The sequence below is a fragment of the Nycticebus coucang genome, chromosome X (assembly GCF_027406575.1).
Source record: "Nycticebus coucang isolate mNycCou1 chromosome X, mNycCou1.pri, whole genome shotgun sequence".
Lineage (NCBI taxonomy): Eukaryota > Metazoa > Chordata > Mammalia > Primates > Lorisidae > Nycticebus > Nycticebus coucang.
Genome location: NC_069804.1, coordinates 130,164,283 through 130,188,727, shown reverse-complemented (window position 1 = coordinate 130,188,727; position 24,445 = coordinate 130,164,283). Strand labels below are relative to the sequence as shown.

General features: G+C 39.8%; 1 protein-coding gene across 4 annotated transcripts in view; it reads right to left on the bottom strand.

The window, feature by feature from the left end:
• The window catches only part of CHRDL1 (chordin like 1), a 144,064-nt gene that overhangs the window by 10,951 nt on the left and 108,668 nt on the right, over nt 1-24,445 (bottom strand). For 2 of the 4 annotated variants that reach the window (XM_053580764.1, XM_053580765.1), the window contains exons 7-9: nt 14,416-14,483; nt 7,744-7,912; nt 2,908-3,117 (exon numbers count right to left, since the gene is read on the bottom strand). In XM_053580764.1, coding sequence (XP_053436739.1) covers nt 2,908-3,117; nt 7,744-7,912; nt 14,416-14,483 — 447 coding nt within the window. The remainder of the gene's footprint in view (nt 1-2,907; nt 3,118-7,743; nt 7,913-14,415; nt 14,484-24,445) is intronic. The other 2 variants (XM_053580766.1, XM_053580767.1) reach the window with 1 other exon arrangement.

The following is a 24,445-nucleotide window of genomic DNA, read 5'->3' as shown; positions in this document are numbered from 1 at the left end:
GAAATAAACAGAGGAACATGAAAATTACCTATAATTCAGTCCCCCAAATATGGTCACTGTTAATATTCTGTCATATGCCCTTTCATTTTTTTTTCAGTCTTAGCATATACATGTGTTTTCTTTTTTAACACAAAAAGTGAGATCATAACATACTTTTTTTTTTTAAGACAGAGTCTCAAGGTGTCACCCTGGGTAGACTGCCATGGTGTTACAGCTCACAACTTCGAACTCTTGGGCTTAAGTGATTCTCTTGCCTCAGTCTCCCAAGTGACTGGGGTTACAGGTGCCCACCACAATGCCTGGCTATTTGTTGTTGTTGTTGTTGTTATTGTTGTTTAGCAGGCCCGGACTGGGTTCAAACCCATCAGCATTGGTGTATGTGGCCGGTGCCCTAACCACTGAACTATAGGCGCTGAGCCATAATATACATTTTTTAATTTGCTCTTCTTACTTAACAAATATATTGCGAATATCTTTCTGTGCCATTAAAACTTGACCTACAATGATTTTTAATGGTTATATTAATACCTCACAGTACAAATAAGCCAGAATTTATTTAACCATTCTCATATTGATGGATTTTCAGATTGTTTTCTATTTTTCACTATTATAAACAATATTGTAGCAAAAATTCTTGTTTGTATATCTTTATGAGTACTTCTGATTACTTAGGATTTCTAAAAGTGTAATTATTTAGGCAAATGTTTTAATAAACATTACCAGCCTGATAGGGCAATTATTTAAAAAGCAATCCCTGTTGTGTGGCCTACTCTCACAAGTTTTTTGATTCTTTTACTTTTTATTTAAATCACCTGCATCAATAAAAAGCAAAGCACATAAGGAAATGGGATTTGGTCTGAAGGTCTAAGAATCAAATTAGAAAGGATAGTTTAGGGAACTATTAGTTTTTGTCTGAAATGATCTTGTTGCACTACCTTTTTTTTGTTTGTTTTTTGTTTTTTTTTGCAGTTTTTGTCCGGGGCTGGGTTTGAACCCACCACCTCTGGCATATGGAGCCAGTTCCCTCCTCCTTTGAGCCACAGGCGCCGCCCTTGTTGCACTACTTTTAAAACTGTAGGCATTAGACCCTTGGCAAAAGAGAATACTGTGTTGGCTCGGCCCCCATAGCTAAGTGGTTAGTGCGCTGGCCACATACACCTGGGCTGGTGGGTGTGAACCCGGCCTGGGCCTGCTAAACAATAATGACAACTACAACAACAACAACAACAAATAGCTGGGCATTGTGGCGGGTGCCTGTAGTCTCAGCTACTTGGGAGGCTGAGGATCACTTAAGCCCAAGAGTTTGAGGTTGCTGTGAGCTGTGACGCCATGGCACTCTATTGAGGGTGACACAGTGAGACTCTGTCTCGAAAAAAAAAGAGAGAGAATACTGTGTTGGTGGAACTGCCACTAAGTGACACTAAGAGATTTGGTGAGATTATAGATTTGGAAATTATAATCGGTCATCACACCTGTGTAACCCCAACATCCACATAACCCTTAGAACATGTTCTCTCCATACCTATAATTAATATATTTCCTCATAATTTTAATGCCCTATTTCTCAACTCCATATCAGATGGCTTCTGTCCTTCCTATCCACACCCTTGCCCTCTGCTTATTCTGGAAGATGGGGTTGTCACACTGAGGAAGATTTTCTTTGTACAACAAATTAGCATTTCTCAAACTTTAATGTCCATTAGAGTCACCTGTGGATCTTGTTAAAATGCAGACTCTGATGCAGAAGTTTGGGGGTGGTGGCCGAAGAGTCAGCACTTTCAAGTAGTTCTCAGTGGTTCTCAACCTGTGGGTCGCAACCCACAGGAACTGTATTAAAGGGTCATGGCATTAGGAAGGTTGAGAACCACTGCTCTAGGTGCTGCTGGTCCATGAATCACACTTGGTGTAGCAAGACCATAAACACCCTGGGCCTATAGTAGTGGTTCCCAAACTTTTCTGCCCATTAGTATCATCTGGGGATATTCTAAACTCTCCAAAGCCTAGGCCACACCTCAAATTAATTAAATCATAATCTTTGGGGATGAGACACATGTAGTTCTAGACACTCTTTGGGGATCCCTATGTGCAGATACATTTGGGAACTACAGGTCTATGTGAAAATGCTGAATAAATATACTCTGTTGACTCCAAAGCTATGGACTGTATTTTTCTGTAGCTCATGTTCTAAAACCACCATTTAAATAATTTGACTTTTTAAATCACTTAACATTTTGTATTGATCTAGAAAAGAGAGTAAGCTGGAAACGATCAGGGTTCTAGGCCTTGATTTTATCATCAATTAGTTGCACAACTCTGGGCAAGTCACTTTATGCATTTCAGTTTTCTTATCTTCAAAAGAGAACTAACATTATAATTACAGGATTTTAGTGTAGAAGAGAGCTTAGAGATCAAATGTTCCACACTTTATTGTACAAATAAGGCTGATGAGGCCCAGAATGGATATCACACATTTCTCAGGTCATATAACAACTTAGATTTAGACCAGCACCCAGTCTCCTTCCACTGTAACTCTCATCCTGTCTCAAAGGGTAATGGATGTGATTGTGCTTTGATGAGTTAAATTGTAATGTAAATGAAAGGTGCTACTATTCTTCCTAATAATTATGATAAAGTAAATTTTCTACTATTTAGAAAAGCAGAGACATGTTTGGCAGTTAGGGCTCATGGAAGTATCAGTAGATGTAAGCAAATCCCCAGTATATTTCTGAGCAGTAAATTTCTTCCAAGCAACCATCTTTTCAGTCTTTCAAAAGAAGAGAGAACGAAGTTCATCATTATTAGAAGTATTATCTCTATAATTACATGATAGATTATGTTTCTGATGCTTAAAGAAGGACTTATGTGAGGATTTTAGACAACCAAAGGCAGAACCTCCAACCAACGCACCTTTTGCCTTTTTACCTGGACACACCTTGCAGCACTTTCCATCTATTTTTTGAGGATATTTGCATGGGTATCGATTGGGGCAGTGGATTTTCTTACACTCTTGCTTGGTGACATTACAAGTGCACAACACACACTCCACAATGCCAAATGCCCGGAGATTTGGGTGCCAGGACTCGCCATGGGAATAGGTCTTTCCATTGGAAACACACACTGGAAGAGAACAAAGAAATGGAAACTGAAAGTTATGGAGCTAAAATGTGTCCTTATGCTCAAAATCCAAGCCTTGAACTCCTTAATATATCAAGTATCCCTTGTTCTTGTCATGGCCATGGAGATACATTTATAGAGCAGTCTCTGTGGCCACAAAACTGCTTGGCCCACATTCTACTGTCAGCAGCTCCCCAGGTTCTTTAGCAGAGGCCTCTGGATACTCACAATAGCCTGATATGTATCAGCACTTCACAAATAGTTTTTAAAATGGAGAAATGAACAAACACATGAAAGCAGAGTTCTATCTGTCCTGGGCATCTGATAAGAAATCTCTAGTAGAATGTAGTGTTAACATCTGTAGTTCCTTGAAAGATTTGTATGGTCCAAGTTGAAGTGCTACCAGGCATGAAAATTTCCTAGAGAGATTTGCTTTCCAGGGAGTCTAGATGCAAAACCTATTGTTCTTCCCAAAGTGTGAGTTTCTTCCAGATCCTGATAGTTTTTCTATTTTTAGTAGAGTCGGGGTCTCCCTCTTGCTTAGACTGGTCTCGAACTCCTGAGTTCGAGCAATCCACCCGTCTCAGCCTTCCAAAGTGCTAGGATTATAGGAGTGAGCCACTATGCCTGGCTCAAGCCACTACACCTGGTTCTCTTCCAGATCCTGAAGCAAATCCATTCAGAATGTTCAATGCCATGAGAGTATCATCCACAAACATGGGTATGGAACTTGGTGGTGCTGATTTACTCCCTGGTGTGGGAAGGAAGGTACTAAGAATGAGATTAAGAAGGAAAGGACCAATGCCTCCCGGGTAATTTGTGAACGGACAGCCTTATATGCCTCTTATCTTCAGGCAATTTCCTCAGTCTCCTCCTGCATACAGGCTGTAGAGATTTGGCTACAACTCATCACTGTCTTCTCCATTGATATCCTTTGGCAGTCTGACATTTGTTGAGAAGGAAGTGAAGTCACTGGCTCCATGTTTTCTGAGGGGCTTTGAAAGAGCCAAGCATTTGGACTAAAGGCAGAGTGCCCTATAAAGGGAAGGAGCCACAGGAACATCCTTGTGTGCAAATTAACCCAAAACATATCCAGCTCCTTCTGTAAGGCATGGAGCTAGGCTCCAGGATTGGAACTGTACAGGGCTGCCAATGGGGAGTCTGAGAATAACTTCTTTTCCTTTTTAAGAATGCAGGGACATCTTGGAGATTTCAAGCCATGACTGGGACTGGGTGTGTTTCTCATTATTCCCATCACCTCATCACACCCAGAAAGACCTGTCGGCATCCCAATCAACAACATCTCTAGGGTGAGTTGTATCACTTCAGGCGGGGCTCGGGGACAGGGAGAAATAGGCCCATTTGGGGCGTTCCTAGGAACTGAGAGATTTGGCTGCAAGACAACGGCCTCGGAAGGATGAATCATTGGGCTATTTCTTTTTCATCAAGTCCACTGGGTCACATTAAAAAATATGGATGATTGCTGGCTGCCCTTTCCTATCCTTTGCAAGGGCTGCTAGAATACTGGGCACTCTAATGGGTCAATCCATGTAAAGATTTCTAAGAACCCAAACCAAAGAAGCTCCCATTCTTACTTTGCAGTGCAATAGAATAGAGACTTGAAGCTCACGGCTGTTAAAAGGATCATACAAAACAGGCCAGATAGGTCATTCTCTCCCCATCCGCATCTCTTCTCTCCTTTCCTCAGACAGTGACATTCCCTTCTAAACAATGTGATCAAGTGAGTCCACTGTCTGCCTAAAGGACATTTAGGCTGGATTCAAGTTCAAAATGGTGGAGTCCTACCACTTCTCCTCTTTGATTGTAACACAGAACCAAGTAGATGTATCTCAGAGGACCCCATCATTAGCAGGCAAGCTAAAGAAAACGGTGAGCCATGCTGACATGCAGGGCAGACAACATTCCCAATGATGGATCTATCTATCTATCTATCTATCTATCTATCTATCTATCTATCTATCTATCCATCCATCTATCTATCTAGGTTCTCTCTCTCCTAAACATATGGAATAATGGAAGAGTCCAGACTGGGTGAGAGCCCACATGCTGCAGGGGAACACGGTGAGGTCAACTCTATAGAGAGAAACACAGCCTTCTCCCCACCAAAAAATTCCCAAGATGATTTTGAATCATCTGTCTAGGGAGTTAGGAGTTGGAAGTGGGGACAAGTGATTCTTGAGTGAACTATAGTAGAGGGGTCAAAAGTGGACCGTTGCATCCAAATCAATGGGGGCAAATGAATAAATAAATATAAACCAGCTGCACGTTTTGTAGGACAAGGAGAAAATCAAGGGATGAGCCTCTGCCCTAAAAATAAAGAGGCCTTGTGGAAATTATGGGATTTAGGATTTTCAAAGTCTATTTCCCCACACTTTTTAAAAACAGCTTTGAAATACTTTCAGAGCAAATGGAATCTATTGGAGGCAATTTAGGATTGAAAATCAAACTGCATCTTTACCTAACTCCTCCTCCTCATTTCATAAACTTGTATCAGAATGCTTTGGAACTTAAAAATAATAAATTTCAAATCAAACACAGATAGATAGTAAATATTTCCAATTCTTCTAATACACCACCATTTTTTATTAAAAGTTTTATTTTGGATGGTCTTTTAAGCCTGTAAGTTTCAAAAGCATTTATTTTTTTATCTGTAATCTGAAATTTACATCTAACTAGTAACAGATGTGATCAACTAGCTTTGGTTTCACTACCTTTGTTGAGATTTATGGTAGGAGTTCTTTGTAACGGATTGTTTTTCACTCATGTTATTCAATCATTTGGTTTAATAATTGATTGCTTTTAACCCATTCAGAGAACTGCCTTTGATTTGTTTTCCCTTTAAAGGAAACAAAACATGTTTGTGGTTTCATAAAAAGGAACCAGCTGAGCTCTTGCTTCTATAAGCTGGTTGACAGGACGCCTAAAAAAGTAACAAGCAGTCAATTGTTTAGTTGAATTTCTCTTCCCCCCATCCCTGCTACTAGGGGGGTGGAAGCCAGAGAATTACATGCAAAAAGAAATGAGGACCATGGATGTCCGCAGGTGCCTGCTGCAGCTAATCAGTTGGCTGGGTGGCCTACATGTCAGTGTTAACCTGATCATTCTTCCTGATGCTCAGCCAGGTGGTTTCTGGATTTTTCACTGGATTACTCATTTTTAAGGGTAATCTCCTATGGTATTCATTGAACCAGAACTTCTGAGTGTAGGGCCAGGAATATATAGTAGAACCTCTGTAAGTTGACCACCCAAGGGACTGTGACAAACTGGTCAACATACAGAGGTGGTCAACCTAAGGAACTAGGCCTAGTGTACTGACATGTACATGTGGTGCATGTCTGGTCTATGAAAGTTATATCAACTTAAGGGAGTAGTTAATGTAAGAGGTGGTCAAGTATGGAGGTTCTACTGTATAATTTTCACTAGAGCCCCAGGAGAATTTGGGGTACACTGAAGTGTGAGAACTGCTATTTCTATTTTTTTTTTATTAAATCATAGCTGTGTACACTAATGTGGTCATGGGGCACCATACACTGGTTTTATAGACCGTTTGACACATTTTCATCACACTGGTTAACATAGACTTCCTGGCATTTTCTTAGTTATTGTGTTAAGACATTTATATTCTACATTTACTAAGTTTCACATGTACCCTTGTAAGATGCACCGTAGGTGTAATCCCACCAATCACCCTCCCTCCGCCCACCTCCTCCCTCCCCCTCCTCCCTTTCCCCCTTCCCCATATTCTTGTACCAGAATGTTTATTGCAGCCCAATTCATAATTGCTAAGTCATGGAAAAAGCCCAAGTGCCCATCAATCCATGAATGGATTAATAAAATGTGGTATATGTACACCATGGAATATTATCCAGCCTTAAAGAAAGATGGAGACTTTACCTCTTTCATGTTTACATGGATGGAGCTGGAACATATTCTTCTTAGAGAACTGCTATTTCTAAGGTATAGAAAAGAGTTTCAGAAGTCTTTGGCACTGAGTGCCTTTGAATATTGGAGGCCTACGAAAAAATGAATAACCTCTCATTCTGTTAAATTCTCAAGAAATTTCCCCAGGCTCAGTCCCCGTAGTTCAGTGGTTAGGGCGCCGGCCACATACACTGGGGCTGCGGGTTCGAACCTGGCCTGGGCCTGCTAAAAAGACGACAGTCACAACTACAACAAAAAAATAGCCAGGCGTTGTGACAGGCGCCTATAGTCCCAGCTACTCAGGAGGCTGAGGCAAGAGAATCGCTTGAGCCCAAGAGTTTGAGGTTGCTGTGAGTTGTGACGCCATGGCACTCTACTGAGGGTGACATATAAAAAAAAAAAAAAAGAAAAGAAATTTTCCGAAACAGCCTCCAACCTTCGGGGTCAAGTGAGAAAATTCTAGAGCCTGCTTCACAAGCAAAGGGGCCTGCCTTAACTATGTTCTTTTGGCTGCATTTAGGGAAGCCCTAAGTGTCCATACTCATTTTGCGGACTTGAAAGTGAGCAAGCCATGTCTGAATGTGTGATTTTTGTCAGAGAAAGAGTCTTGTCTTAGCTCCAGCCTTCTTAAGACCGGGGCCGATGAAACCAAAATGTGGAAGTGCATAAAGGGAGGATGTCCCTTACCTTGTCCATGCTTGTGTTTGTTATTAATGACAATTTGCACAATGGTCCCCGATGCTTGCTGGGAATCCATAAGAGCTCCCCGGTGACTTCTGGCCCCAGGAAAGCGGGGCAGACCTCCAGCCTGTCGGCTTGGGGGAGGATCATAGTGAGAGCGATGGTAAGAATGTCTCTGTAAAAATAACCAGAATAAATTCAGTCGAAGAAATCCACCAGTGAGATGGCAGAGGTTCAGTTATATATACTGGGAAGACATTTGACGATTTTAAATTAACAGTGATGAGCTCTGATCTTAGCTGCAGGCTATACCAACAGAAGCAGGGATGTGATCATGTAAAAGCAATACTGGAACGATGCTGAGGTTTTTCTATCTTTTTCTAAAAGGTGAGACTAGATTCATAGACAAACTTCTGAAGGAGAAAACAACTGAAAAGGCTAAAGTGTTCTTCCTGCTCCAAAGACTCTCATAGTGGGGTTTAAAAATTAAGACAGTAGTTTGCAACACAAGGCAGAGTGTAATAGAGACCACAGGGAAGTAAAAAGTGCTGCGCAACTCGGGAGGAAAAGAGAGTTTCCAGTTAGGGAGGGTTTGTAACTTGGGCCACAAAGGGTGGGTAGACTTTTTATAGGCAGAGTTTGTGTGGAATAGTCCAGGCAGAGGTTTCCAAGTTGAGAAGGTGTAAGAGAGAACACAGAGTCCATAAAAGGAAAAAGCTGAAGGATAACTTTCCAAAAATGGGTGGGAGCCAGATCATGGAGGACTTAAGATGACAGGCTAAGGGGCAAAGACTTTATTTGGTAAGCAATAGAGGTGAGGATGTAGAGGTTTTGAGGGTTTTTTTTTTTTTTTAAGTAGGGAAATAATGTAATCAGAGCTGTATTTCAAAGCACTGAACGCTGATCATCTGTAGAGTGAACCAGATAGGAGGAAAAAGTGAGAGTTAAGTATAGTCTTGATAAAATGTATAGAGACTCAAAACACAGGCAATGGCACAGGATCACACAGCACAGAACAGATACCCTAGACGTTTTGTAAATAGAATATTTGACAGCATATGACAATATTAGAATATAAGCCCCACAGAAACAAGGACTTTGTTTTGTTCACTGGTATTTCTCTAATGCCTAGATCAGTGCCTAGCATTTATAAGGTACTCATTAACTACTTGTTGAATGAATGAAATTATGCTCCCTAAGGAAAGCTAAGAGTCTTATAGTACAGATAATCCAATCATTGCTCTTTCAACAAGGGTTCAAGATACATGATATGCTCACTATTGAGCTACTAGAGCAGTGGTTCTCAACCTTCCTAATGCCACGGCCCTTTAATACAGTTCCTGTGGGTCACGACCCACAGGTTGAGAACCGCTGTACTAGAGCCTCTCCCAGGATCTGAGGAAGTTTGCGGGTAGAGGAGGATAGAATGAATGAAGAGTGGAACATTACAGCTTAAAGCCAAGTAACATTAATTGTGTTTTGGGGGCAATTGGCAATTGTTAGGGGTGAAGGAGGAGAACCCAATAAAAAATCTTTTTTGGCAATTAAAATGGAAGAACTTTATATTTAGTAATATAAATAATGGGAAACCTTGGGAGGATAGTTATGGGGTCCTCTGATGCAACCATCTCATAAAACATTGATTAAAGTTATGTGCTATAGACACACATGTTGCAAATTTAGCTTTGGGAAGTATTATTGCTTTCCTGGCAGGAACGGGGCACTGATAGGAGAAAGGGAGAGTGAACAGGAGCTGGAGTAAGAGGACCTTTTTTAGACTTCTGAAAGAGAACATTATTATCTCTAAGAAGAGCCCATGCTGGTGCATTGCTATAAAAATTGACACAAATAATAATTTGCATCAATTTCTTATCATGCACATGAACAGGATTCTCGGTGCAAATATTACTTATGCCCATAATGGTTCATATGTCTTTTTCTACTATCATCACTCAGATTCCACCAAGGCCATTACAGATTGTTCTATCCTTTTTGGAGTTTGCAAATTTTTGCCAAAGGAGCACAGAAAATATAGTCTGACTGGTGCTTCCCTGATGCTAAAAGGAAAGTGTTAGCCGGGCACAGAATCAGAGAGGGGAGATCACTGACCCAGAATAAGCTGCAAGTACAGGAAGTGCTCTGACTCATGATGGTGAGCACAAAATGAAAGGCTATTCTTTAGCACCAGGGACTCAGACCCTACATACATGACAAGGGTAGGAAAATGATTCAAGGTAAAACCCCCAAATCTCAGAGATTTTGATCAGAGAGGCCCTATCATAGACCGTTTGCCCCCACCGACGCCAAGAACCTCATCTTTTGAAGTTTTCATTTTACAGACAGAGAAATTGAGGTCAGGAGAAGAGGGGATTTATTCAGGATGACAATGAAGGTTGAAATTTTGGAGATGATGGGAGGGTGGAAGTAGGGGGATGAAGAACAGAAGAAGGATGAAGGTCAGGAGGAGAAAGTGGAGGAGAAAATGTCGGGTCAAAACAGTGGTCCACACAAATTTGACTAAAAGCTTCTTCAAAGAGTAGTTCTTTCAGATATACAAGTTCTTTCAGGGAGTGTTCCCAAGTGCATATGCCACTGGTTCTCCACCTTGATTGCACACCAGAATCACCTAGGGAGATGTGAAAAAATCCTGATGCCTGGGTCCCACTCCTAGGGATTCTTAAGTAATCTGTCTGGGGGACAGCCTGAGCATCAGGATTTTTATATATCCTTCCAGAGGCTCTAATTTGAAGCCAAGGTTGAGAATCACTGGCATAAAGGACTTTCTGTTTTGAAGCCTGGAGTGGAGGGGATGGTATGTGATTTTTATTTAAGGGTAATGGCTCTTTCAGAGTCACCCCCTCAAACTAAAGAAAAAAGGTTTACCAGGGGCCATTCTGACTGTGTCACTTAAAGGAAAGGGGAAAAAAAGCATTAACACCCCGGAATTGTAAGTGAAATCAGAGCTTATCTTAAAAACCAGCTGCAAATTGGCTGCTTGAGACAGCAGGTCAAAAACCAGTTAGAAATAACAATATAGGTTTGCTTTGTTTTATTTTTCTTCATGTTTTTTCTTTATTTACTTACTTGAAAGACTGAAAACATTTTAGGCTTGTGAAGTGCCTCTAAAACAGTTCTTTTCTGGTGTTAGAAAATCCCCACCATTGTAGAGGCTCCCCAGGAATTTCTTCCTTACTTGTTCTATGGTCTAAGACACAAGGGTTTTATTGGCAGAGACAGGAAAACATTAGAATCCAGAAAAGGCCTTAAAAGGGTTTTCATGGTTGTGATATTTATTGTATTATAGATGTGCAAGATGTTACCATCTTGGGGGAAACTAGGCAAAGTCACAGAGGATCTCTTATATTACCTCCTACAATCACAAGTGAATCTACAGCAATCTCAGAATAAAATGTTTAATTTAAAAAGTGTCTTCAGAATGTATTCTGTAATGTACACAGTCATGACAACATTGTGCCTTAGTCACTACTAACCTGGAACTGTCCCTGGCTGAAAGACACTTAGGCCAGTTTCCTTCCCCAACCATTTTTCTAAGTGAACAAAAGACTGATTTTTGTCTGTTTCATGTTGCTTCTGTCCTAAACTCTTTAGCTTTTCTAATGGTTGATTTCAATGTAATATACTGGGGGCAAAAATCAGAGTTTGGCTGTTGTCCAAACTAAAATTATGCTGTCTTTCATGTTTTGGCTTTCCACCCTGTGCCCACTTCTCCCTCCTCACATAACACATCACACACACATGCACACAGACATACCCCCACGCACTCCCGGCTTCATGGCACAAACACCAATTCATGTGAAATTATGACCTGGAAATCAAACAAAAGCTGTTTTGGGTTTTTACAAAGAAATCATATTTGAACCACTGGCTCCCCTTCCTGTGTACTTCGTAAAACTTGGTAAACTGATGGTTTTCAGACCGTTTGGCAAAGTAAACCAATCGGCTGAGTTTCTGTTGAACTGAGGTTTTGATGGTTCCCTATAAATAAGTTTACAGAAAGAACAATCTACTGGATAGGAAATGTGTTATTAAGGCTTCTTTTTTTCCCCTCCCCACGTAGGAAGGTGGGCCTGCAAAGGATCTTCAGGAGGATTCTACTGTCTTCTCATATTAGGCTAGAATTTCTGTCCGATATGAGACAAATACCTGTGAATTAAAATTAATGAAAAGGCCCCTTGCCACCCCCCACACCACACACATTTCACTCCATCTTCCATACACCCATTTGTTCAACACATATTTATTGGGTGCCTACTATGTGTCAGGTATATATTTTTCCATTACTACTGATGCTATTTATTATTCAAATCATATTCCACAGTATCTATCCTTTTATAACAAAGGAAAATATTTATAATAAAGTGGAACCATCTGGCTGTTTTGGTCGACTAGGCCTAAATGTTTGTTTCTAAAGATAGGTCTTAAACTCCTTTGAAAATCAATAACTATTTCAAGGCCTTGCATTTTGCATCTGACCTCTTTTGCTACAGGAAGTACTGGATTAAGTCCAGCCCTTTCACTAGCAGCTTAGGAAGAACAATGAAGTTGAAAGACAAGGGATGTAATTGGGGGCACCATAAAAAAGTCAAGAAGAAAGGCTAATTAATAGCATTACCAGCAAGATGGCTGAGGTGGCCACAGTGCATACTGTGGGGCTTCTTAGGAGGCTAGGTATATAGTGTGAGGTGATTGAGCCCTCAATTTGGACCAGAATGACATCTGGTTGACAGCCACTAATTAAGCCATTCTCAACTTCCTACCATAATAAAAAAATTGGGGCTGAGAAAAAGAGGAAACTCACAACACAGACAACTAAGACTGACATCATCTCCTGTCAGGATCTGGAAGGAATCTCACTTCCTATAAAGTAGATAGAGCTGGATGGAGAAATCTTTCCTCTGGTCTGTATTAACCAGGAAACTGAGCAGCCTACCCTCTCTTGCAGGATATTGCTTTTCTGAGATATCCAGAGTACTGTTCTCCACCCATCCTTCATTTTTTTCTCCATTCATTTAGAAAGAACAGTGTCCAGAAAACCATACTGCTAGAGTAAAGCAAATAGAAATTATTCCATTTCACTGCCTTTTTTTGTTTGTTTGTTTATTTGTTTAGGTGTTAGCAAGCTGGGGATATAAAAGTCAGAAGTGGCCTGTATGATGACCAGGAAGCCCAACCGCAGCAACACTGTAAAGTTTATCGTTCTTTACTTTCTCAGATTAGTTAAGTGCAATCATGACAATGAAGAAAAGAATAGAAGAACAAGGAGTTCAATCTGTAGCTGACTGTGAACAATCAATTGAGATAACTCACCAAATTTTGGAAACAGTTTTGTATCAGTCATTCTATTGCATCGCCCATCAACACCTTCCTCACACCCTCAGTATCTTCAGGCCAAACCTGTAATTCCCTAGACTCTTGCCTCATATCCAATGCTTGCTGAGCACTAATTCCTGCGGTTTTAGAGAATAATTTATATTTATTACAAAACTAATTGATGCTTATGGAAAAACAGGAAATAATATGGAAGACATAAAGTCAAAGTCAAAGTCTATATTTCCTTCTGCTCACTTGCAGCCCTCTGAATTATCACTATTAATGTGCTGGAATGTGACCTTCCAGATCTTTTTATATGCATTTATATACATTCATGTAAAATTTTTGCATAAGGAAATGACATAAAATCTTATCCTGCACTTTGTTTTGTTAATTAATATGTCTTGGCGTTCTAGCCACCTTACTACATTTAGATGTACCACATTCTTTTTAACAAGGGCACAATAACCTACAGATAGGGTATCTTTAACCAAGGCCCTACTGACGGGCATTTAGGTGGTCTCAATTTGCCTTGCTCTTATGAAAACGATGCTGCAATGAATGTGCCTGTACACCTTTTTTTGTACAAGGGTGGGATGAACGTGTATTTGTGTGCAATGATCACCGCTGTATATTTTGTACACTTTTATCAGTCTTTTAATATGATAGTTTTTTTGAATTATAATATTTCCTTTTCAGATTTTAAGAAGTTTAAAGCATAATTCTTCTTAGGTTTGTGTTTTTTAGAGGGGTATTCTATTTTGTTAATTGCTTCAAAATAAAAATGGACAGAAGATGCTATTGCTACACAAAGAGACATGCCTACTTGTGAGGCATGTGCTGAGAACATAAGTGAGATGTCACAGGGTGAAGGGAGGAAAATTGGAACTGCTATCTTCTCTCACAACTATGTGTCTGGGATTTTAAGGCTTGGGGAAGGATTTATGTGAATATGTCCAAAGCACCCACTAAAAGTGGTGGTGTGGGCTTACCTTACAACCCCACAGAGGGTCCTCATCATTTAAGATAAGGGGTATAATGATCTACCTTACTAACAGAGGACATAAAGATATGGCAAGTCACCCTGAAAAGGTACCAACTTCTGATCTAAATGAACAGCTGGGGCTATGGTTTCTTTGTGTACATGTCCTGGCCAGTTACTAGTTATACAGTGCACTTAAAAGGTTATAGGCTGGTGATGAAGTCATTCAAATTTCTGAGAAAGGGGAAAAAACTGATGTTAGAAACCGGCCCTTTTTTGGATTTGCTGGGATAGTAGCCATGGGGAGAGGCAGGCTTGGCCTAATGTTCTTGAAGTGTTGAATTATTTGAGCTATTCACACTTACTGCTTCTCTGTTGGCAGGTTGCCGGAAGATATCACCATCAGAATGTTCCCATGACAGTTCTCCATCCCCTGTTTATTAAAAAGAAATAAGGAAAGAATCACACATACACAGAAGGAAAAACTATCACCCTTGTGACCTAGCATTTTTGGTACTATGATCCCAAAGTTCTCAAGCCATTTTAGTTCTGTGGCCGCCTTCAAAAAAAATGATACTCAAAGATTTCTCTGGGTGTGCCTCATTTTTCAAAACAGCTCTGAAATAAGTTGCCACTTTCTAAATAGACTATTTAGCAAGATTATCCAGAATTGTCAAAATAATCACTTTCCACCTTAATAAAGATATCATTGTCACTTTTACTTATTTTATTCCCATGATGGATAAGTATTTTGCACATACTTAACTTGTATTTAAACTACCCCTAGACAATGAGATTTAAGAATTTGGTCTGTATAATTTGTGAAATTCACCATTATATCTCTGAGAAGTTATGACATGATCTAAAAGTTAAGGTAAAATTTGCCATGATTAGAGTGTTTACATAGCAAATATCTAAGATGCTCCCCTGTATTTTTGCCTGACTCACATTTCTACGGGTCTGTGTGACCCATTCTTTGGATGGAGAACCCTTTACCGTTGCTGACTGCATAAAGGACTTAGCATCCTGAAGCCTTAAAAATGTAGAAGACTTCAATCACAACTGTCTAACTGACAGAGCTGGACAATAGATGGGAAAACCAAGGCTCAGAAAGAAGTAGCCATTTACAGTCAAATAGTGAGTTTGTCACACTTAACACCAAAAGCTCCAAAACACTGGCTCCCAAGTAAGTGTGTCCATTCTGTAAGGGCAGGGTTCATTATTTGTGTTACTCATGGCTGAATCATCATCATCTATAACAGTGCCTGATGATAGCAGTTACAATAAACACTTGTCAAAAGATGGAACTAAGAGGCTTTCTCTGATGACTGTATCTCAACTTCCAAACCCCTTCTGATTTTTTTTTTAGAGACAGAGCAACCTCTAGCTTTTGGGCTTAGGCAATTCTCTTGCCTCAGCCTCCCGAGTAACTGGGACTACAGGCGCCTGCCACAACGCCCGGCTATTTTTCTTGTTGCCGTTTGGCCGGGGCCGGGTTCGAACCCACCACCCTCGGTATATGGGGCTGGCACCCTACTCACTGAGCCACAGGCGCCACCCCCCTTCTGATATTTTTTTTATCTCCCCTCTTGATTTTCCTTCCTTCTTAGCACCTTCTTAGCACTTATTGTTATTTTACATCTTATGGTATTTTATTTCGTTTATTGCCTTTTTTCCCCTATGAAAATTCCCATGATAGCAAGGATTTTTGTCTACCATGTTCATTGATGTAACTCCAGCACCTAGAACAGTGTGGGGGGACGTAGTTAGTACTCATTCAATATTTGTTGAATGAATTATAAAACAATGCACAATATATAGTGCTCTTAAATATTTCCTGGACCAGCCTTATCTCTCTGGAGAGACTGTAAATCCGTTGAAGTGAAAGAGCACATCTTAGACTACCTCTGTATTTCCTAGATCACTGCTTCTCCAATGTGCTCCCTGGACCAGCAGTAGTAGCATCATCTGGGAGGGAAGGAGAGAGTGGGGTGGGTTGTTGAGGTAAATAGAGGTGGTAAATAATTGCTGCATGGACTTCATAGAAAGGCTGAAGAATTCACATTTGATCCTATTACCAATTTTTATGTAGGGGTTCTATGGTAAGAACGGTATTTGCGGAAGCTATCCTGGCAGTGGAGTATAGACTTGTTGGGGAGCAACTGGAATCAAACAGGCCAATCAGGAAGCCACTTTAGTAATACTTGATAGGCTATAAGCATCTGCACAGTAATAGAGAAAGAATGAATCAGAATGCCGCAAATGCAAAGAAAATGTTAGGACCCTGAAGTAAGATTTGACGATGAAGGAGGCAGGCAAAGGAGAACACAGTATACAGTGACTCTCAGGTTACAAACCTAGAGAACTGGGGAATGAGACTGTCATTTAGAGTGACTGAGTGGGGATGAACTTAGATTTACTTGTCCCATTGTAGCAGGCAGTAGTGGGTCTGAGCCAGATAAAATATGGGACCAGAGAGAAGACTAGAAAGCAGATAAGAGTCATCATCAAACGGCAAAACAAAATGTAAAAGCAATAGGATGTGGTTTCAAGCCTAATCTAAGTCATCCAAAGAGAGAAAACAAATTACGAAAGAAAAATAATAGACTAGCTCCCTTCATCAAATGTTCTTTTTAAATGTAGATTTAATGATTGGTATTGACATGAAATGTTTACTCAGTATGGCCTTCTGAGAAGTTCAACTTATTGCATTTAGACCCTAGAGTTTTTAAAGGGCTCTTAAATTAAAGAGTACTTATATTCCAGTCAGAATTTTAAAGCATCATAGAAGCATACAGTCCCTATTACAAATGATCAGAGAGGTAAGATGGCAAAGCAATGCGGCAAGTCAGTATCAAGCATGGGAGCAGATTAACCCAGTAACACAAATTTAGATTAATATGTTGCAATCTGTATTTGGAAACTTGAGCTCTTGCAGACAGGCATGTGAACCTAAATTTGAACTATTTCACCTCATTAAAACCTAGTAAAGTCATTGCATATATATAGATACACGCACACATGCACACACACATTATATACAGGGTGGACATAAAGTTCATGTGCAATTTAAATTACTTTACTATTTATATATATGGGGGGAGAGAGCACAGATTGAGTATCCCCAATCCGAAATGCTCCAAAATCCAAAATTTTTTGAGTGCCAACATGATGTTTCAATTGAGGAAATGCTCATTTTCAGATGAGACATGCTCAACCAGTTAAGTATAGTGCAAATATTCCAAAATCTGAAAAAAACTGAAATCTGAAATACTTTTGGTCCCTAGCACTTCAGATGGTATACTTAACCTGTATATAAATACATACACACATCTATGTATGTGTGTGTGTGCGCTATATATATACAGTATATAAATTATATGTAAATGTATAGTTTATTACACACACACAGAACTGCTAATATTTCTGTTGCCTTCAAGCTTTCAAAGTCAGCAAAATGGCATTCTTAAAGGTTCAGTATTCTATTATGTAGCTGCTAAAGGTTTCAACATTTAGTTATTCTATTTAATTTAAACCATATTTAAATCAGAATTATCTTCTTAGATGCTGATATTTTCTATGGCTGTAAGTGGTTCTCTAGGCCTAGGTATGATCTGTCTGGATAGCTGACAATAAGTATGTCTGTTTACAGCCTTAGATATTATATCTTGGAAAAAGTAAGCACCAATACCCTAAAAAAAAAACAAAAAACTGTTTTTTTGCTTCCCCCCACCCGATTCACTGGACAAATTATCTTGAGTGAGATGGAGCCTCTTTCATTCAGCCAAGGTTTTTGTAAAAAACAGTGATTCTAATGGAGACAGATGGATTCTAGTTAATTCCGAGAAGCAACAAGATGTAATTTTAACCAATTTTTTAAACCAAAATGAAAAACAACTCTAGTGTACTGTATGTCAAACAATATTCATTTAATCTTAAAAGCCACATGTGTTGTTTATTCAAACCTCAATTATACTCTGAGTGGTACCCTATGGAGCTGGAATGGCTTGGCTTTCTGGTAATGGGAGAAATGGAGAACAAGTATTTGAAAAATGGTCAAAAGCTAGGCTGAAATTCAGACTGTTTATAACTCCCGTGGCTTCCATTAATCTCTGGTTGGCTTTAGCAGGTCAGGAAAGTAAACCCTGTCCTCTCAAAAGGATGAAACCTACAAGGAGATTCTAAGACACCCATGAAGATAAGCCACCAACAGCAAAACTTTATCAGCATGTGGTCGCTTCTGAAACGCACAAGGCATCCTAAGTAGGGTGACCACAGGACCCATTTATCGCAGCCAACCTAGTTTTTTTTAATTACCTTTTATTACCTATTTTTTCTGGCAGCCATAATTGTTTAGATTGTCCCTTCACTTTCAAGGGTACCTCGGTTAGGACTGTAAATTATACAGTCGATCTAATCATAAGGCAAATGGAAATGAAATGAATCCCTGAGACAGGGGAAGTGATCTCTGTATTTTCAGAGGAACATGTTGAAAGTGGCAGAATCAGGGCAAGTGGAAGAGAGCAGGGAGGAAGAAACCCATAGTGAAATCTCCACTTACCATGTGCCGGATTCCATGGTGGAGCCCTTATTGCCAGTACTCTGTAACCATGCTGGAGACTAAGGAGCAGGTAGAAGCAGATGACCTTAAGGCAGTGGTTCTCAACCTTCCCAATGCCTCCTAATGCCGCGACCCTTTAATACAGTTCCTCATGGTGTGGTGACCCCCAATCATAAAATTATTTTCACTGCTACTTCATAACTGTAATTTTGCTACTGTTATGAATCCTAATGTAAATATCTGACATGCAGGATGTATTTTCATTGTTACAAAGGGGTTGCGACCCACAGGTTGAGAACCGCTGCCTTAAGGGGCCTCTAATTCTACAAATTCTGCTGGGAGGGAGCAAGTAGGCTGAAATTGAGGGAAGCGTTAATTACCACTGAAATAGGGAATCTGCTTTGACAGAGCTTTGAGCTTCCAATAATGGTATATGGTTCTACAAGAAGTCTTCCATTCTTGCAAAGTGTACAGTCATATTTTAAAAAAATACTTTATTGTCACATAAAGCACTTTATTGTTTGGATTGTCAATATAAGCTCTTAGCATTTTAAACAAAATTATGTGCTTGAGAAATACTAAAACACAGAGCATGAGTAACGTCCTGCCAACAGTAGCAAGCCAATCTAAAGAATAGAAAAGCATGTATCCAGAAAAATCAGAAATATGTACTTTTTAAAAAGTGCATTGTGAGAGTGCATGTGTTTGCAAGAGAGAATCAGAAGAGAAAGAATAAAGAACTGTCAGCTGGATGGTGCATGACCCATACTCTATTCTTTCAATGGAGATGTGGCTAAACAGGTTCAAGTTCCTGGTTAGAAATGAGGTCTTCGCTTCCCAGAGTTGTAACAAAGCATCTGCTGGACTGTTACCATATATGGCCCCTGGGAACAGAGGCATCACAAAGGCTGTTCCTGCCAGCAGTTTCAGAGATAAGAGTTCCCAAACTTGCTTTGCTTCACCACGTTGAGAGGCAATTCAGTCTAATGGGTAAGATAATAGATTGGACCTAGATAGCCTGGGTCCAAATCCTGGCCCTGGCCCTTTCCTACCTGTGTGACTTTGGGCAAATAAATTAACCTCTCAGTGTTTCATTTTCCTTATTGCTAAAATGTGACAATAATGTCTCCCTCACACAGCTGTAGAGATGAAATGAAGTAACATATACAAAGTGCTTAAATCAGTGCCTGGAACACAGTAAGTGATGGGTCAATGTTACTTGTTATTCTCCCTCCTCTTTCTTCCCATCCTTCCACTCCATCTTTTTCTTTATCCACTCAAGAATATCTTACATGTGGGGTTAACCAAGCTTAAAGGACTCCCACAAGTGTTCTAGGTATTTAACAGAAGAAAGAATTTGAATTAAACAAACGACCCCCCCCAAAAAAAAATAACCCTAGCAAAGAAAAAATATATACTTGCATATTGAGCAAAGGGAATCATCAGAAGACAGGGTCCTGGAGATATAAAAAGAATAGCTACAGAGATTCTTCAGCTCATACCTTCTAAACTGACTTAAATTCTCTCATGAGTATGTTAGTCCTCTATTTTCATCTTTATAGCAAAAGAATCTGCATCTTAATTAAAATCCCCTTTCTCTCTTGGCTAAAACAAGATTTAAAAGAACTGATATCTGCTTCATTGGGCGGCAGTTATAAAGCGAAGTGTTAAAAATCCAAGTACACAGATTTGGCGCCCATAGCACAGTGATTACGGTGCCAGCCACATGCACCGAGGCTGACAGGTTCGAGCCCAGCCCAAGCCAGCTAAACAACAATGACAACTGCAACAATAAAATAGCTGGGCATTGCCGCAGGCACCTGTAGTCCCATCTACTTGGGAAGCTGAGGCAAGAGAATTGCTTAAGCCCAAGAGTTTGAGGTTGCTGTGAGCTATGACACTACGGCACTCTATCAAGGGCGACATAGTGAGACTCTGTCTCAAAAAAAAAAAAAAAATCCAAGTACACAAATTCCTGTGCTACCACATCCATGAACTAAAAATAAAAAGCAGGACAGAGAAGGGAAAGCCAGTGATCTACTCATGTTTACTGTCTGGTCAACCTAGAAATGAGAAGCCTACAGTTGTAAGGTCCTTCTTCTTTCCATGAATACCGCTTTGGTTTCCTGGACTATCCAAAGGGCACTGGGTTACATGGTGGGATTGGGGGACATGAATATGGTTTTAATAGATAAAGCCAAGTGGAAAGTGGATGTAGTCATACTAGGTCTTTGCTTGATTCAACTGAATGATTGTGTCTGTTCACTATGCCTGGGCTTAGAGACACGGACTTTGTAAGTTCTTATACAGTAAATATTCAAATATGATTCCTCTGCTTGACATTGCTCCCCTTTCTCATGTTTTTCCTCTGTTTGCATAATTAGTCAACAAACCAGATTGATTTCTATAAATGCTAGAGTCTAAGCTCATAAATACTATTTTAATGTGAGCAATGGGCACATCCAATGGTGTTTCTAGGCAGCAATGGCATTCCTTGAAGAAATTAGAAAGAATAAGGCTGATGGAAGAGTGGCTTTAACCACCCATGAAGAAATAATTGCTCTGAAATGCTTCACTGGGAATTCCTTATTTTTATTGTAGAACCAGACTCATATATATACACACACAAAGACCTGCAAGCCCACAAACAGAATGGGGCATTATTGACCTTGACAGGATATCCCAGATGGCCAATTAGGAATCATTGCTATTAATTTGTTAAGCTCAATATGAAAGTCAATGCTCTCCCATTCACTGTCTGAAGAACTTTCTGTCCAGGAAGAAATATTCTAGACATAAAAAACATGCCAAGAAGAAACATGATGACCTCAGAGGGGTGGGGTCCTGGGACAGTCAGCAAGCATGTGGAGATGAATTCTGAGCGTAAAGGATACAGAGAGAGCAAAAACAACCTGGAAAGTTTCCACAAAGGGGGAAAGGTTCCAGTCGGGATTTAGATGAAGAGGAGAGGTAGGCAGGTATGAAAAATGGTCACATGCTCATGAACATAAATGATTTACTTTTGAAAAAGATTATTAATAGTGGTCAGTCTATAAAGATCAGAGTATTTCTTTTTTTTTTTTTTTAATTTTTTTGTAGAGACAGAGTCTCACTGTACCGCCCTTGGTAGAGTGCCGTGGCGTCACACAGCTCACAGCAACCTCTAAGTCTTGGGCTTACGCGATTCTCTTGCCTCAGCTTCCCGAGCAGCTGGGACTACAGGCGCCCGCCACAACGCCCGGCTATTTTTTGGTTGCAGTTTGGCCGGGGCTGGGTTTGAACCCGCCACCCTCGGTATATGGGGCCGGCGCCCTACTCACTGAGCCACAGGCGCCGCCCAAGATCAGAGTATTTCAATATACCGTCATCCCTCAGTATCCATGGGGCATTGAGTTCAGGACCCCCTCTGGATACCAAAATCCATGAGTGCTTAAGTCTCTGTTATAAAATGGCATAGTATTTGCATATAATCTACATACATCCTCCCATATACTTTAAAAATCACCTCTAGATTACTTATAATACCTAATCTGGTATAAACACTGTACGATATAGTCATTATACTATATTGGCTTTTAAAATCTGTATTTTTGTGTATTGTTATTTTTAATTTTTTCATGATTATTTTTGATCTGTGGTTGGTTTAATCCATGAATGGAGAACCCACAAATATGGAGGGCTGATTATAATGTGAAGTTCAGGTGGGAACAAACTAACTCAAAAATTATTGCATTAGTTCTTTACAATTTTATTTTATTGTGGTAAGAATACTTAACATGAGATTTACCCTCTTAACAAACTTTAAGTGTACAATACTGCATTGTTAGTTATAGGCACAATGTTGTACAGCTGATCCCTAGAATTATTCACCTCAGAGAGGGAAACAGGGAGTTGCTAATCAATGGGCATAAGGTTTCAGTTATGCAAGATGAATTTTTACTTTTTTAAGTAGTGTTTCTCATTAACAATGTTTCCTTCCTATCATCATGACCAGGAGATGGTGGTGTTTCCGCAGAAAATGTGGGCCAAAACAAAAACAACTTGCGACTGATTTGTGAGGATCTATATTTGGAGTTGCTGTTATTTTCTCTCCAGTTTTCTTTGATTTCAAAAACTAAAAAAATTGGGTAGAATTTTTGTAATGTTTAAAAAAAAAATGAAGCATCTCACAAACGACTTCCCCTAACATCTCTGGATTCCAGCCAAGATGGCATCTGAGGTACAATTTTGCTGCTTTTTTTGGAAAGAGATATCAAGAGTTTTTAATAAAATGTCTCAAACACTGAAAAAGTACTTTTTAAACAGTTACTTCCAGGTTTAGTTACCTTGAAGGAGTTAGGAGAGAAATATCTCAATTTCTTTTTTTTTTTAATTCTTCATTAAATCATAACTGTGTACATTAATGCATTTATGGGGTACAATGTGCTGGTTTGCTATACAATGTGGAATGCTTACATCTAACTGATTGGCATAACCATCTCCTTGCTTACTTATTTGTTGTGGTAAAAAAATTTATATTCTATTCTTAAAAGTTTAGAAGTGTATCATTGCATTATGCCCATTAGGTTGGATCTCGCCAAATACCCTCCCTCCTCCAAATATCTTAATTTCATAAAAAGAGACTTTCAGTTTTCTCATCAGGATGTGTTGGATGGATGGGCTTGGGTTGAACAAATTGTGAGCTGCATCAATTCTCCTGCCTCCTACCAGGTCTACACTTGGAACACTGTCAAGAGTTTTTTAGGACTGTGGGTCTCTTTGTTTTCGATAAATCTATCAGCATGACATACACTTCATACTATGCTAGGGGAATCAAGGGAAGAAGAAAAGATATTCCTTTTATTACACAGTTTCTCACTTGGGAAGCCAAGACACACAAAATAATGAATGATATGAGAAAATATTTTTAAATGCTAAACTCTATGAGTAAGACTAAGCCCTTAAGGTGGTCAAGGAAGGAGATCAAAGAGGATTAGCGCAATGAGGCAAAACTTTTAGCAGAGGTGCAACTTCAGCTGAGCTCTTGAAAGATGCATAGGACCCTAACAGGTAGAAAAAAGGAGGGGAGCTATTCTAAGCTTGTATGGAGTAAGGGATTAAGAAAGGCACATAACAGGAGAGAAGGTAGAAAGAAACATGGCATGTTGTAAGATGACTAGATCAACCACCCTAAAGGAAAATGTATGTCTACTGGTGTCAGAGAAATGAAGCTGGGTAGTAGAATAAGGAAGGATCACATTGTTTTGCAGAAGGACTTCAAAAACAAGCTGAAGAATTTAGATCAGGTAATATGGTAAGGAGTGGTAGCTACTGGCAAAGATGATAAAGTAGTTTCTGAAGAAGAAAACTAGATTAGGGTAATATGCAGCATACTCAATGTACAAAGAACATTATAGAGATTCCTGCAGCCTTGGGGAGAGGCTGGTTTCATGGTGAGATCAGAAGTTGAGGACCCTGGGACTATAGGACAACCACGAGTTATCTCCCTATCTTTTGAGCCAATCTTCCCTCACCTAGAGTGCAGAAAGCAAGGAAGAATGGGATGTGAGTTGTGGCTGCAGAGACAGTCCTGGGAAGTGTTCCTTTACCTCCCTGACTAGGTCAAACCCCCCCGCCCCCACTTACTGGCTTTTATAACACCTTTCCTTTGGGACATGTGGCACGGTTGCAATTTTGTATTTTTTTTAAATCATTATATGGTAAACATCTGTCTTCCCCACTAACACTCCATGCAGGCGATTCCCTGTTTGTTTGGTTCACCATTGTGTCTCCAGCACTAGCATAGTGCCAGGTACTTAGTGATTGCTTAAGGAATGTCTGCTGAATGAAATAAC